General features: G+C 38.9%; 1 protein-coding gene across 7 annotated transcripts in view; it reads left to right on the top strand.

Moving 5' to 3' along the window:
• LOC103465398 (band 4.1-like protein 1) overlaps window positions 1-13,362 on the top strand; it is a 106,914-nt gene that overhangs the window by 69,723 nt on the left and 23,829 nt on the right. For 4 of the 7 annotated variants that reach the window (XM_008410165.2, XM_017304877.1, XM_017304876.1 and 1 more), the window contains 9 exons: window positions 2,312-2,530; window positions 2,879-2,966; window positions 3,055-3,207; window positions 5,491-5,588; window positions 6,482-6,657; window positions 7,021-7,259; window positions 8,055-8,090; window positions 9,289-9,333; window positions 10,183-10,332. In XM_008410165.2, the coding sequence (XP_008408387.2) occupies window positions 2,312-2,530; window positions 2,879-2,966; window positions 3,055-3,207; window positions 5,491-5,588; window positions 6,482-6,657; window positions 7,021-7,259; window positions 8,055-8,090; window positions 9,289-9,333; window positions 10,183-10,332 (1,204 nt within the window). The remainder of the gene's footprint in view (window positions 1-2,311; window positions 2,531-2,878; window positions 2,967-3,054; window positions 3,208-5,490; window positions 5,589-6,481; window positions 6,658-7,020; window positions 7,260-8,054; window positions 8,091-9,288; window positions 9,334-10,182; window positions 10,333-13,362) is intronic. The other 3 variants (XM_017304873.1, XM_017304874.1, XM_017304875.1) reach the window with 3 other exon arrangements.

The following is a 13,362-nucleotide window of genomic DNA, read 5'->3' as shown; positions in this document are numbered from 1 at the left end:
TGTTGCCTTGCAGCAAGAAGGCAAGGCTCTGGGTTCGATTCCCGGCCCAGGGTCTTTCTGCATGGAGTTTGCATGTTCTCCCTGTGCATGGTGGGTTTTCTCCAGGTACTCCGGTTTCCTCCCACAGTCCAAAACATGACTGTCAGGTTAATTGGCCTCTCCAAATTGTCCCTAGTTGTGAGTGTGTGTGCATGGTTGTGTGTCCTGTCTGTCTCTGTGTTGTCCTGCAACAGACTGGCAACCTGTCCAGGGTGACCCCGCCTCTCGCCCAGAACGTTAGCTGCAGATCGGCACCAGCAACCCTCCCAACCCCACTTAGGGACAAGGGTGTAAAGAAAATGGATGGATGGATGGATATATATATATATAAAAGCTGGGTAGCTTTTATATATTGCTACAAAATAAAGCTGTATTTCCTCATTCAGCCTACTGGCCGCAATGTTGACACGTTGAGATGCCATGAGACCTAAATTCTGAACATCATGGCATGGAGTGCATCCCAGTTTTCCATGTCTGGCATATAACCATTCATTTTAGCTTTTAAACTGGTTCTATTGATCCTGTGTCCAGACAGAGGGATAATCAGTAGCCCAGCATCATGACCTGTTTGTTCTGAAGATCCTGCAGCTTCCACTTCTCTTCCTAACATGGCGCCTCCTCACCCTGAATCTCATACTGATAGGAGGAACCACAGAGCTCTGTTAAGTTAAAAGCACATCTTCTGAAGTTGGGATATTTTTCCTCCAACAGGTTCCAGAGGAATCACCTCAAACCAGATGTTGGACTGGATTTTATTTCAATGCCATTTGTGAATGTTAGAACCTCATTTTCAACAGTGGAGCTATAAAGGTTGAAAAAGGTTATTATTTTGGAGAAAATCTTATCAACATAAATATTTCCACTAAATAAGAGCCAAAAAAAATTTGTTTGATAAAAGACAAACCTCTCAGACTCTGAGCCCGACAGCACCAAACAATTTTTTTATATTAGACAATTCATTTAATTTCGCACAATTTCGCACAAATGGCACAATAGAAGCCATTTGTTTAAATACTTAATGAAACATATTTACCATGTTTGATGTTTGTTGTAAATGACATATACTCACAAAGAACGAGGTAATTAGTCCAAGTTTGTCGTTTATTGAATGTTCAGAAATTACAGCGGCTGTGAGGCACCAAGGCAAAGGTAAAATAACCTGAACAGGTGATCAACTCTAAACCACTCGCACCTTTTTACTCTCCGTCTCTCTCTGTCATTTAAACACACCCGTTGCCATGGCAACCTCCTGCGCTCCACAAGCCGACCAGAGATTATGTTAAAAACATAACATTTAATCCGTTACGATATTAGGTTTGCAGGCTTGATATTTATTTTTGGCATTATTAATAAACCTCATGAACACAGCAGTGGTTTATTAGTTAATTTTAAACTCTTGCTCTGCTAGTTATTTTGGTTATGGAACCGAAACGCACAGAATTGCGCAACACCTTGTTGAAACAATAATCACTGAGATTATTCTTGTTGTTGGGTCATTAATTTGAACATGTTTTGTTGATTTTTTTGTTGTTGTTCTTTAATAAAGTTACGAACGTTTTAATAAGGAGTCAGAGGAGGACGTGCTGCTCTCAGCCTCCTGGCGACGTTCAGTTTGTCACCTAATGCCGAGATCGACTCAAAACCTTCCACGATCGTCGTGTTGCACCGCTGCTCTAGCAAAGCACGAACAGTTCAGAAACAATATGAAATTGGAAAAAAAGCTATTTATTAACTGATTAAGTCGTGTTTTAGATTGTTATTGAAAAGCTAATCAGTCACGGCTGATTAGTGGGTGAACTCACTGCTGCACAGTGAACCCATTGATGTTTTACAGCAGACAGCTGCTCCCCTCTCTTGCAGGTACTGCATACCCCCGCTAAATCTTTTAGGGGTACGCAGTACCCTGCTGTACCCCCTTACTTTCACCCCTGGTAATGTAAAGTGTTACATTACCAGTTGTAACACTTGAGCTTATCAAAGAAGGAATTGCTCACACACATCATCTATGTTAATTATCTATGCTAGTATGTGTGTGTGTGTCTTTACATAAAGGTACTGTAACAATTCTCTTGGCATATTTTCTCTGATTTCAAAGCTTTCAGAGCCCCCCTCCCTCTTCCTTTTCCACGGATTATCCCTGGAATGCCTGTAACTGGCTGGGATTAGGCAGGCTGACTACCTGTTGCAGCCTGCCTGCTTCAGGCTGTTCTGACAGCTAAACTGAGGCCCCTCCCGCTCCTCTCCCCTTCACGTTTCTCATCTTGTCTCGCAGATACTACCTGTGTCTGCAGCTGAGGGATGACATCCTGTCAGGCCGGCTGCCATGCTCGTTCGTCACCCATGCCCTCCTTGGCTCCTACGCCATCCAGGCTGAGCTAGGTGACTACGACCTGGACGACCACGGCTCCGACTACGTTGGTGACTTCCGCTTTGCCCCCAACCAGACCCGGGAGCTGGAGGAGAGGGTGATGGACCTCCACCGAACCTACAAGTAATGACGGGACAGACTGACTGCCGTGTTGATGAGATTTTATCCGGGGCGATATGCTGATGGGGTTTTCTCTTGTTCTGAAACATTTAATCATCCACATGGCCTCTGATTGATGCCATGGCATTACCATATTGTCCTCCTCGAGACAGTATGGTAATGCTTGCAGTTTACGTATATGTAAGCACTTTCTTAGTCGGTAGACTGTTTTACTCTCTAAATTGGAAACTTAGAAGTGAATATATCAAGCATATTCAGTCAAATTATTCCACCCACAGACGGCATGATTCAGTGTTTCATTGCTTTATGAAATATGTTGATGCTGTTGCATATTTCTGTGCTTTCATTAAGGGGGATGACGCCCGCAGAGGCTGAAATGAACTTCTTGGAGAATGCGAAGAAGCTGTCCATGTATGGGGTGGACCTCCATCATGCTAAAGTTTGCCGCTCTCTGAACTTTTTTGAATTTAAGAAATAAACAACGGCTATTTGGCTCTTGAATAATTTCTTGTGTCGTTTGTCCACAGGATTCGGAAGGGATCGAAATAATGCTGGGGGTCTGTGCCAACGGTCTGCTGATTTACCGAGACAGACTGAGGATCAACCGCTTCGCCTGGCCGAAGATTCTCAAGATTTCTTACAAAAGGAGCAACTTCTACATTAAAATAAGACCAGGGGAGGTAAAGGCTGCTTAGCTCCTGATCACATGCCAGGCCATTATCAGACAAACACAATTTCGAAATTGCGATGTTTTCATTAAATAAGAAATGAAACTAAAATCACACTTGAATTTTTTTTTTTTTCAAACGATAAGTCATTAAAAATCATGGCAGTGACAGATGTAAACAGTTACATGAGTTGCACTTCAATTCAGTCATGGTGCTAGAGCTCATCATCTTTCAGCCAATCAGAGGAGACGTTGGTGATTTATTCAGGCATTGGCGCAACAAGCCCTGCCTACTAGGGAGGGGCTAGATACGCATTTTCCGTTTTGGGGGAAATTATAGTCACTGATTTTATAGAATGACTGAACACTGTCCTCTTCTTTACTTTTCTTTACTTTTTCTTTACTGGTACTTTTCTACCAGCAGTAACGTCCAGCTGTTGATCATGCGACTCGGATGATGTGATCATACGATCCATTGCAGTGTTTGGATAAGTGCAATGGAAAGTGTTTCAATTGCACTTTTAAATAAAAGAAAAAATAATAATTTTAATTGCTGTTTCCTTTGAGAAATTTATTTTTGGGGGAATTCTAAGTTGAGCAATTTTATGGTTAATGAAAAGGCATCTATTAAAAATATAAATGCATCTTTATACAGTTATAGTCGTGATATACTGTATACTGTTCAGACAATGGACATGAATATTGTTGTAATTTTGTGCTATTAATGATGCATTTTAACAGTTTCTAGAGACATAATGATGATAAAACACACGTTTCAAATCAACGCTCAGTTGATTGAAACTTGTGTGGAAAACTTATTTTCCACAAACTACTGGAAAATAATCCCTTACGCACAAACTTTGAACTATCAGATCATTCTGATCCATTGTACTCAATCAGCAGACTATGTCTCAGACTCAAGGAAGCAAAAGTGAAAAACTCAGATAAAATCCTACAAGGACAATTTAACTTTATTTCAGGTAATTCAGAATGTGGCTGCTGCTAGAAAATCTTGATGTCGTGTATATACACCCATTCAATAAATTTGAATATTAATGAATAGTCGCATTTATGTCAGGAACTTCTTGAAACACATTTTATAGATGAATTACTCACATAGGGGTGTTTTCCAGCCCATATTCTTCATAATTATGATTATAGCTAGCAAAAACATGACATTTAAAATTAGAATATTACATCAGACAAATAACAAAATTATTTTATAATACAGAGATGATGACTTAATTAAAAGTAGGGTTAACCTTCAAATAACCATTTGAAGGTTATTTTCAAATGGTAGGTTTTATCTGGAAAATTAGTCTAATCAGAATGCACATTTTAATTTATTGAATATGACTGTACTGGCAAATATTGAGCTGATGACATCAGTTGCAATAGATGCCTGTTTTCTACTTTTCTTGCCTTTCATTTGTGTCTAGCATGAGCTTTTCTTGCTGCAAGACTCCTACTGGCTAAATATTGCATTAACATGAAAAATAAGATAAGTTTATCTGATTTTACTTTTCATAGGTATATGTTTGAGTAAAATGAACATTGCTCTTTTATTCTATGAACTACTGAAATTATTTCCATATGGAATGTTTCCGAAATTCCATACAAAAACTGAGAAATGGTCAAAATAACAAAAAAGATGCAAGGCTTTCAGACCTTAAATAATGCAAATAAAACAACAATACTAATGTTTTAACTCAAGAAGAGTTCAGAAATCAACATTTGGTGGAATAACCAGGACGTTCACTGCAATGGGCTCTTCATTGTTTCCTTAGCTAAACCATTACTCTCCAAAGAGTCCTCTGTGATGTGAATATTGTGCACAATGACGTTACTATGACAATATATTTGCGAACTATTGTGCATCCCTAAATCGGATTCGCCGTGATCCGTTGCAGATCTGACTTTTCAGAGAAATTGTGCAGAATATTTTTTTGTTTCAATTCAAAAGCTGTCATATTAGAGTAAGTCTGCAGACTTCCCAGAGACATGTACCATAAACATCTCCTGTATGTTTGGAAGCCGTAGCAGATATGAATGTCAAGCCAAACAGCGGGGCTGCACAGTGAGCCTGTGATGAAGCCAAATAAAGAAGCCGTTCAGCTGCAGCTGCAGCCGCAGCTACAAACTGTAAATATAGACTATGGAATACATTTTTATCCAGGATATTCAGAACTTTTTTTTCACCCTTTCTTTGCAGGTGCTAATACAATTTCTGAATTTTCTCTCATGTTGATCCAACCCTGACCTCTCCTTTATATTTCTGTGTTTCTGGCCCATCCAGTATGAGCAGTTTGAAAGCACCATTGGGTTTAAGCTTCCGAATCACAGAGCCGCCAAGAGACTGTGGAAGGTCTGCATCGAGCACCACACCTTCTTCCGGTGAGAAAAACATTTAGGTTCAGTTCTCATCAGCATTTCTGCACCAACAGTTCCTGGCGAAAGTATTCACACTCCTGAATACTTTCACATTTTGTTACGTTAAAACCTCAAACTTGTAAGAAGATTCCAATAAATAACTTTTGCCATTTATAGGTGTTGGTCCTTTTTGATAGAGGATAAATTGACTCATAAGTTATTGTGATAATATTGTTGTTTTGAGACCAATTTCAAGGATTATGATGGTAATGACATAATAATGCAAGAACATTTTCTCAAAGATCAATAAAATTCATTCAAATTCTAATGAATGTCTAACACTGAAAGTGGAAGACATTTTAAATACCCAAAATAAACAAACAATACTACAAAGACAAAAAATATAATTAATTATGAAGATTCTGTAAATAAAATTGTCCTTCAAAATAAGTTCTAGTTCAACCCAAAAAAATCATCCAGTTTTTGGTAGAAAGAGAAAAACAATGACGGTTATTAAGTGTGCTTTAATTTCTCTTACAATTACTTGATTTATTGCTTATTGTGTCAGGTGCAACCATGACAGGGTCAATTCCTATTTATTTTGGGACGAAGTTCCCAGAATTCCTTTTGATTTGTTAGCAGAACTCATTACTGAAGTAAAATATTGTTGCTGTCAATAGTGAACTTTTATGAATTTAGCTGTTTATGTTGTAGTTCAGACAATGAAAATACAGTTAGCCTTGATATTCTCTTTCTTTCTCTGTTTCTTTCTTTTTCTTTGTTGGTTTCTTTCTTTCTTTCTTTCTTTCTTTCTTTCTTTCTTTCTTTCTTTCTTTTTTTACAAATGTTCTGTTCTAAAGCTCTCTCTCTTAATTTTTTTGTCATGTAGAAACGTGTGGTGCTTTTTGTTTCCACAGCCTGGTTTCTCCAGAGCCCCCTCCTAAAGGCTTCTTGGTGATGGGCTCCAAGTTTCGGTACAGTGGAAGGACGCAGGCTCAGACCAGACAGGCCAGCGCCCTCATTGACCGGCCGGCGCCTCACTTTGAGCGCTCCGCCAGCAGGAGGTACCTGCTGTCCAGGAGCTTGGATGGAGGTGAGTAACTTTGCCTAATGAAGCATCAAAAGAGAGATACAGCGCAGGATTATTCATAGCTTTTGCCGCAAACTACGAGGTGGTTCATCTGGTATTTATGTTAAACAAACACAAAGTAGTACAAAACTGAAGAGGGGGGGAAGTAATACAGGAAAATTATTTTTTACAGTGATATGTTTTTTTATTCAGCCACTTTTACTTTGATACAGTTATATAAAAAAGACATAATAAATAGTTCATCACTTTTACTGTTATCTCAACAGTACTACAAAATATGGAGATAAAACGCGAAGGAGCTCAGATAGCTAATAGTTGCAGCTAGCTGGCTTCTCCTGTTTGAAACCTCGGCCTTTCTGATCCAAGCAGAGTTCTCCCGGCCTGTGTCGTCCATGTGCGAGAACCACGACGGTCTGTCCCGCCGCAGCGCCAGCGAGCAGCGGCGCCTCCGCAGCCCCTCGGTGGACGAGCAGGAGCAGGAGGCGGACCTGGAGCCCAGTCTGGATCAGGACGAGGACGACAGGGACCCAGATCAGAGCCAGGACATGGAGCAGGACAAGGACCAGGACGGCAACACCACCCCGAGCAGAAAGAGGGAAATCAGGGTGAGGAAGCTTCAGCCAGCTTCAAGTCAACTCTGGCTTCTTGAAGTGCAGAGCTGGACAGGAACTGCTGAGGTGATGATGTAAATACAAGCAGAATTAGAAGCTTCTCACTACAACTCAGGTGAGAAGCAGCTTTGCTAGGCTAATGCTAGCCTTTTCTAACTCTTCTCCTTTTACTCCTATTCACCCAGCTTTCATGCCTTGACTGCACCCCTTATTAATCTGGCTAACTTCACAGCACATAAAGCTGCACTTTTTTTTTTTTTTTACATATTTCCTTAAACTGTCACCATGTTGTGACAGCATGTTATGAGACAGATAATCTGTGAAAAGGTAGATATCCTCCGTCTTCAGCCATTACTGCCTTCTTTAGAAATGCTCCGCTCCTGACCAAAAACAACCAATCAGAGCCAGGAGGAGGGGCTTAGTTTCACTTTATAAACATGCTACTAAATGTGCTAATGGCAGGGAAACAACTCAGTGTTACAGGAACTGTTTATCTGCCATCATCAGTGGCCATGCTAACTAGCCTTAGCATTCACTGGGAGCTGCACGCAAACAGGCATCATTGACAGTACTGAGGCCCGCCTCCACTTGGTTCTGATTGGTTATTTCTGTTTAGCACTGGTAGCACTGGAAGAAGGCAAAGGAGCCTTCTTTCTCCATCTATATTTAAAAAAGTATTTAAAAAGAAATAAAAGTTACATACTGCAGTATTAACTCTTCCTGAGGCCGGAGCCTGGCCTTCTGCCTCTAACACTAGTTCTCTGTTCTTCAACCCTTGCTGGCAATAAGGAGGAGGCTGGCTCCCCAGCTGACAGTAAACAGGAGGTATTTGGTGTCTGTTTGTTGGTCTGCATGATGTTTTTAACTATCCATCAGTAAATCTGTCAGACTCTACCACAGCCCTTAAATGTTCATCTTCCACTTTGCGAGTAAGGCCTTCAAGAAAAGCATCAGTGAAAGAATTTAGCGTCTTTGCATAACGTCTATAATTTATAGCTGCATGAAAATGGAACGGCGAGTGTTATATTTCAATTTCAGTTCCAGTTTATTTCTACATGCACCTCGTCTCAAGGCGCTTTACACAAAAAGCAGTCAGTTCAGCCCAATCCTGCAGACCTATGTCTATTTATTCAACAATTTAGCACCAAACTGGATTTTGGATCAATAATATTGCTTATTTTGTCGATGTTTGGTTCTGGGTTAAAATGCAATTAATTACAATAAATGATCACAAACACTCTAATTAACATGAATAAAAAAATGTAATCTAGTCCCACCAGTTAGTCTTAATTCCTGGTACTGGTTATACTGGATTAAGATGGTTGGTATCAACCAGGTTCTGCTGATTGAACCCACTGATAAACTGATATTTAGACACCATCACTAGTTGAAAGAACAGAAAAGTTTCTATTTTAGGTTTTCATAGACTTATTCTCAACTAACCACCAAAAGTATTTAATACCCTACATGTTTCTATACGGGAGACAAAAACATAACATTGACTATTACACACAACAGATAAATGGGAAAATAACAAAACAACAAAAATGAATTCCTAGACTATGGCAGTGTTAAAGGCAGAATAGTTGACCTGTGTCCAATGAGAGAAAGTTTATTTAAGGTAAAGTTGAACCAACTTTAACTTTTACAAAATTTCACTCCTATTAACCATTTCTGTTAAGATAACCAGGATACCCAGGGAAAACTAACCCATGTTCATGGAAAACATTCAGCCTCTAGAAAACCTTAGTCAACATTTCATATAAAACTGTCCTGACTTGTTCTTTTGTACAGCGCTTCATGTGTCCATCTGAGGTCTTTAGTTGTATCTTCATGCTTTCCGTTGTCTCAAATTCCAAAATGTATTTCCTCTCAAAGCACATTCTTACTTTAATATTTAAGATGTCAGACCTATCTCCTCCCCATCTCCCTGATCCTCCATCTTGTTTCTTCACCTTGTCCTTTTACTGTATGATCTTGCACTCTTCATCTCTTGCACGCTTGTTCTCCTGCCCCAACTCAGCTCTCTCAGTTGGACCAGGAGACCACTCCTCGGCACAAAAAGGAGGTACAACTTCCATGGATTTGGCTCTAGCGATGTCTGCTTTTCATGCTGCTTTTGCTTCTGCCTCTTTAACTTGCTGAGAATTTATTGCATCCACAGAAGGATGTATTATATTATGCTCAAGTGTCTGTGAAGTATCAGTAATTTGATTTATTCAACCTTAAAACAAGTGCTTAGATTTAACAGTTCTCAGTTCTACAAATGCACATTCCTAAGACAAACTTTGAATTGTCTTTATTCCTTTATTCCTTTTAGTAATAAAGCTAAACGGAATAAGTTCAAGGACACTTGACAATGTCTCAACTTCTCCTTGAATGACTAAAATAGTTATGGAGCTGCCAGAGAAATAAAACAAACTGGTTAAGGAGCATTTCACTCAGAACTGTGAAAAATGTCAATACTCAAGACAGTATTAAATTATGGCGCTACATGACTGCATCATTGACTTTGTCATCATTCCAAACACAAACAAACCAAACAAAACCTTAATAGGAAGCAGAATTTTAATCAGCAAGCAAATTAATAGATGTTTCATATTCATTTTATCATTCGTGAACTTTGGAGCGAGAGCTTAATTAAAATGCTTGTTTGTATCTCTACAAGCAATTCAGCTGGAACCAAAATAGTTTTTTTTTGTTTTTTTTTTGGTTCAGTAGCATTAAAGGAGACAAAATAGAAGAAACACAAGCAATAATCTGCTCTCAGCCCGAGTTTAAGCCGATCTTTTGGTGCACATTCCAGCATACGCAGCATTGTCTCCCCGCCTTTTCCTGCTAATGTGAGTTCTATTGTTTAAAGCAAGGCATTGTGAATTACTGCTAACGCCTTACTCTGTCTTGTGGTGTCCTCCAGTTTCTTGATAAATCTCAGGACGTCTTGCTGAAGCACCAGGCCAGCATCAACGAGCTGAAGAGAGCCCTGAGGGAACCCAACAGCAAGCTGATGGCCAGAGAGAAGCGTCTCTCTGCGACGTCTCCGACGGGAACGCCAGAGAAGAAGGCTGTGAGTAAGGGTAGTGATCGGGTTGCTCTGTGGCTGCCAGTTCTAACACTTGACCCTCTGAGAAGGGCTGTTGATAGTTTTTATCTGGATGCTTCAATGTTCAATTCTAAATCACTTGCTTTCAATATGACCTGATTTTAACCCAGATAGTTATGAAAAGTAAAGAAAAGTTCTGTATAATTATAAAGTAGAAGGTAAAAGATGAATAGTTATTTTGATCTTTTTACAAATAAAGAAATCTGAGTATGCATTCATTTAAGGCTGAGTTAAGCAAATTACAAGAATAGAGTCATAATACTATAAGAATAAAGTTGTACTATTACAAGAAGTCATAATATCATGACTATACTTGTTTTATTTCAACTTTTTATTTCAACTTTCTTATGACTTTTTTCTTATGACTTTATTCTTAAACGAGTTTATTTTCATAATGTCACAACTTTACTCTCATAATATTGACTTTATTTTCATAATTTTGTTGTCTTAACTTTGTTTTTTATATTTAATTTGTTCTTGGTATGGCCATAATATTCCGTGGTAGTATTCAACTCCCCATGTCAATACTGCTTCTGTGACTACAATGATCTTTTAGTCTTGCTGCAGATTCTCAAATGGATTCAGCTCTGGGCTTTGTCTAGGCCCTTCTGAAACAAACATTTTCTAACCTAAACATTTTCTAAACTTTCTAGCTCTTTTCTAACCATTCCACTGCAGATCTGGCTGCGTGTTTATTGCCACTACCTCGCTTTAAGGTGAACCTCCTACTCAGTTCCGAGTCATTTAAACAGGTTTTCTTCAAGCGTTCCCCTCCAGCATGACGCTGCCACCACCATGTTTCACTGTAGGGATGGTGCTTTCCATCATTATGCATTTAGCCCAAAATGTAAAATGTTACATTTTACTTTTTGTTCTACCTGTTTTTCCATAAGTCATATGACTAGCCAACTTAGTCAAAGTTGGTAATTGGTTGTACTGGATTTTACTTTGGGGTGTCAGAGTAATGGAGGGGTTTAATACAAAAGTATTTCATAATTATCTGATGTTCTTTTTGTAAAAAATGAAAACCATCAAAAATGTTCTCGCCACTTTAACACTCTTTGTGTTTGTGTATCACATAAAATCACTTGCACTTCTCATGTTTGAGTTGCCCATTCATGTGACTTAAACAGTGTAGAAAAATGTCAAGGAGAATTAACAAGATTAGCAAAGCCTGGGTTTCCCTGCATGCACTTCAAATAGCTCTCTCTCCCTCTGCGGAGATGTTTACACCTACAGAAACAATCGGGCACATTTCACTTCCAGACGTATTTAATAGAGTGCATTTTGTGTTGCTCAAGAGTTCCAGGTGTAATCCCTTAAATATCTCGGAGATATTTGTGGATGGTACTTAATTTGTGGCCTTTGAAAAGAGATTCTCGGTCATGTCTTCCCCCCTTTGATTGCTAATTAGCGACAGTGTTCTTTCTGCCAAATTACAAAAATCGTTTAAGCTTTTATCCCATTCTGGAAACTGAGATTGGAAATCGGATGATGCTTGTGTTTCCCCGTACCTAAGCTGCCCCTCAGTCAATATCTCATTCGCTGTCTGTATCAATCAGATTAAGTTGGAGAAATGTCAAATGTTGTCTACGATAGAAAATGCAATCAGCAGTGCGCCTCATGCCAGAGAAGCGCCGGTGTTTTTGTGTTACTGTGAAGAGAATGCTTGGATCTGTTACACTTTTTAGACTCGGCTCTTTGATGTGGTTTCACAAAAATAATGTCTGATGAATTCATTCCTGTGCTTTTGGAAACTATCAGGTACATAACGTTTGTATGTTTGTTTCTGAAGGTGTTTGACACACCAACTGAGTTCCTTTAGTTAATGTATTCAATATCCATTCAACTATTATTAAATGTTTGTTGAATAGTCGTAAAAATATTGACCTAGCTAAATTATAAAAACGCAAATGCCTTTTAATATTCAAAGTAAATGTTACAACATAAAATATATGGTAACTGCATGAACCATCACAGCAGTGGTGGACAAGTACTAATCATAAACGTTAGTTCCGCTCAAGCTAAAGCGCTACGCCAACACGTTATTTAGTGGAAACTAATGCTAAAGCACTAACGTCAATTCAGACTGTCTGCCCTTGAAAGACTCCAACCCTCGAACCCCGATTTAATTTTGACAATATGATTTACATTTTCTATGATGCCCTAATATATTGCATTTTTGTATACATCTTGTTCTCTACTGTCCATGTTTTATTTTATTCCTATATAATTTATGTTTGCAAAAAAGGTTATTGGGGAAAAAGGACAGAAAGTAAGAAAAGTAAACAGGATTGCTGCATAGGCAGTTTTCACCCATTTTAAATAAGAGAATGAATATAAATGTCTACAACTACATGAAAATGTCTTTAAGACTACAACCAAACAGATGGTGATCTTTATTGAACTGAAAGTTTACAAAACAACCAAGTAAATTAGCACTTCAGAATTTGTGCGGAAAAACAAGTAAACAGGAAGCTAACTGCACTAAATATTTTCAGAGTTAGCTAAAGCACCAAGCTAATAGAGTGCATTAGCGCTTTGGCGGAAATAAGCCTGCCACTGCCTGACATCACTATTAAATTATTCAGTTCATGTTTACTCTGATAATTTGCACTGAATGAAGTCAGCTAATGTTCCATAGACCGAACAATAGCAGCTGGTAGCTAGCCTCCAACAGGCCGCCCAATGACCAATCAGTAACAGTAGAATAGTTTTTTGGACAATTAATCTTCAAGCCTTATTTTGGGGAAAGGCTGGCTTACACACATAAGTAGAGCTGAATGTTGGTGTCAAAAGGTAGCCATTCCCTCATGTCTTTACGAACAAATCAACATCAATGTCTTTGGGATGCACATGAATGGAGCCACCAGCTTCATTAGAGCGAAGTCTAGAAATTCCTTTAGTTCATGCGGCATTAAGTAAAAACGCCAAGTCGAGCCGCCACTAATCTTCATTAATTTGCTCTTATTTTGCACATTTTGTAACAAGGAG

This window comes from Poecilia reticulata, linkage group LG5, assembly GCF_000633615.1.
Source record: "Poecilia reticulata strain Guanapo linkage group LG5, Guppy_female_1.0+MT, whole genome shotgun sequence".
Lineage (NCBI taxonomy): Eukaryota > Metazoa > Chordata > Actinopteri > Cyprinodontiformes > Poeciliidae > Poecilia > Poecilia reticulata.
This window is presented reverse-complemented; position numbering and strand designations above follow the sequence as displayed.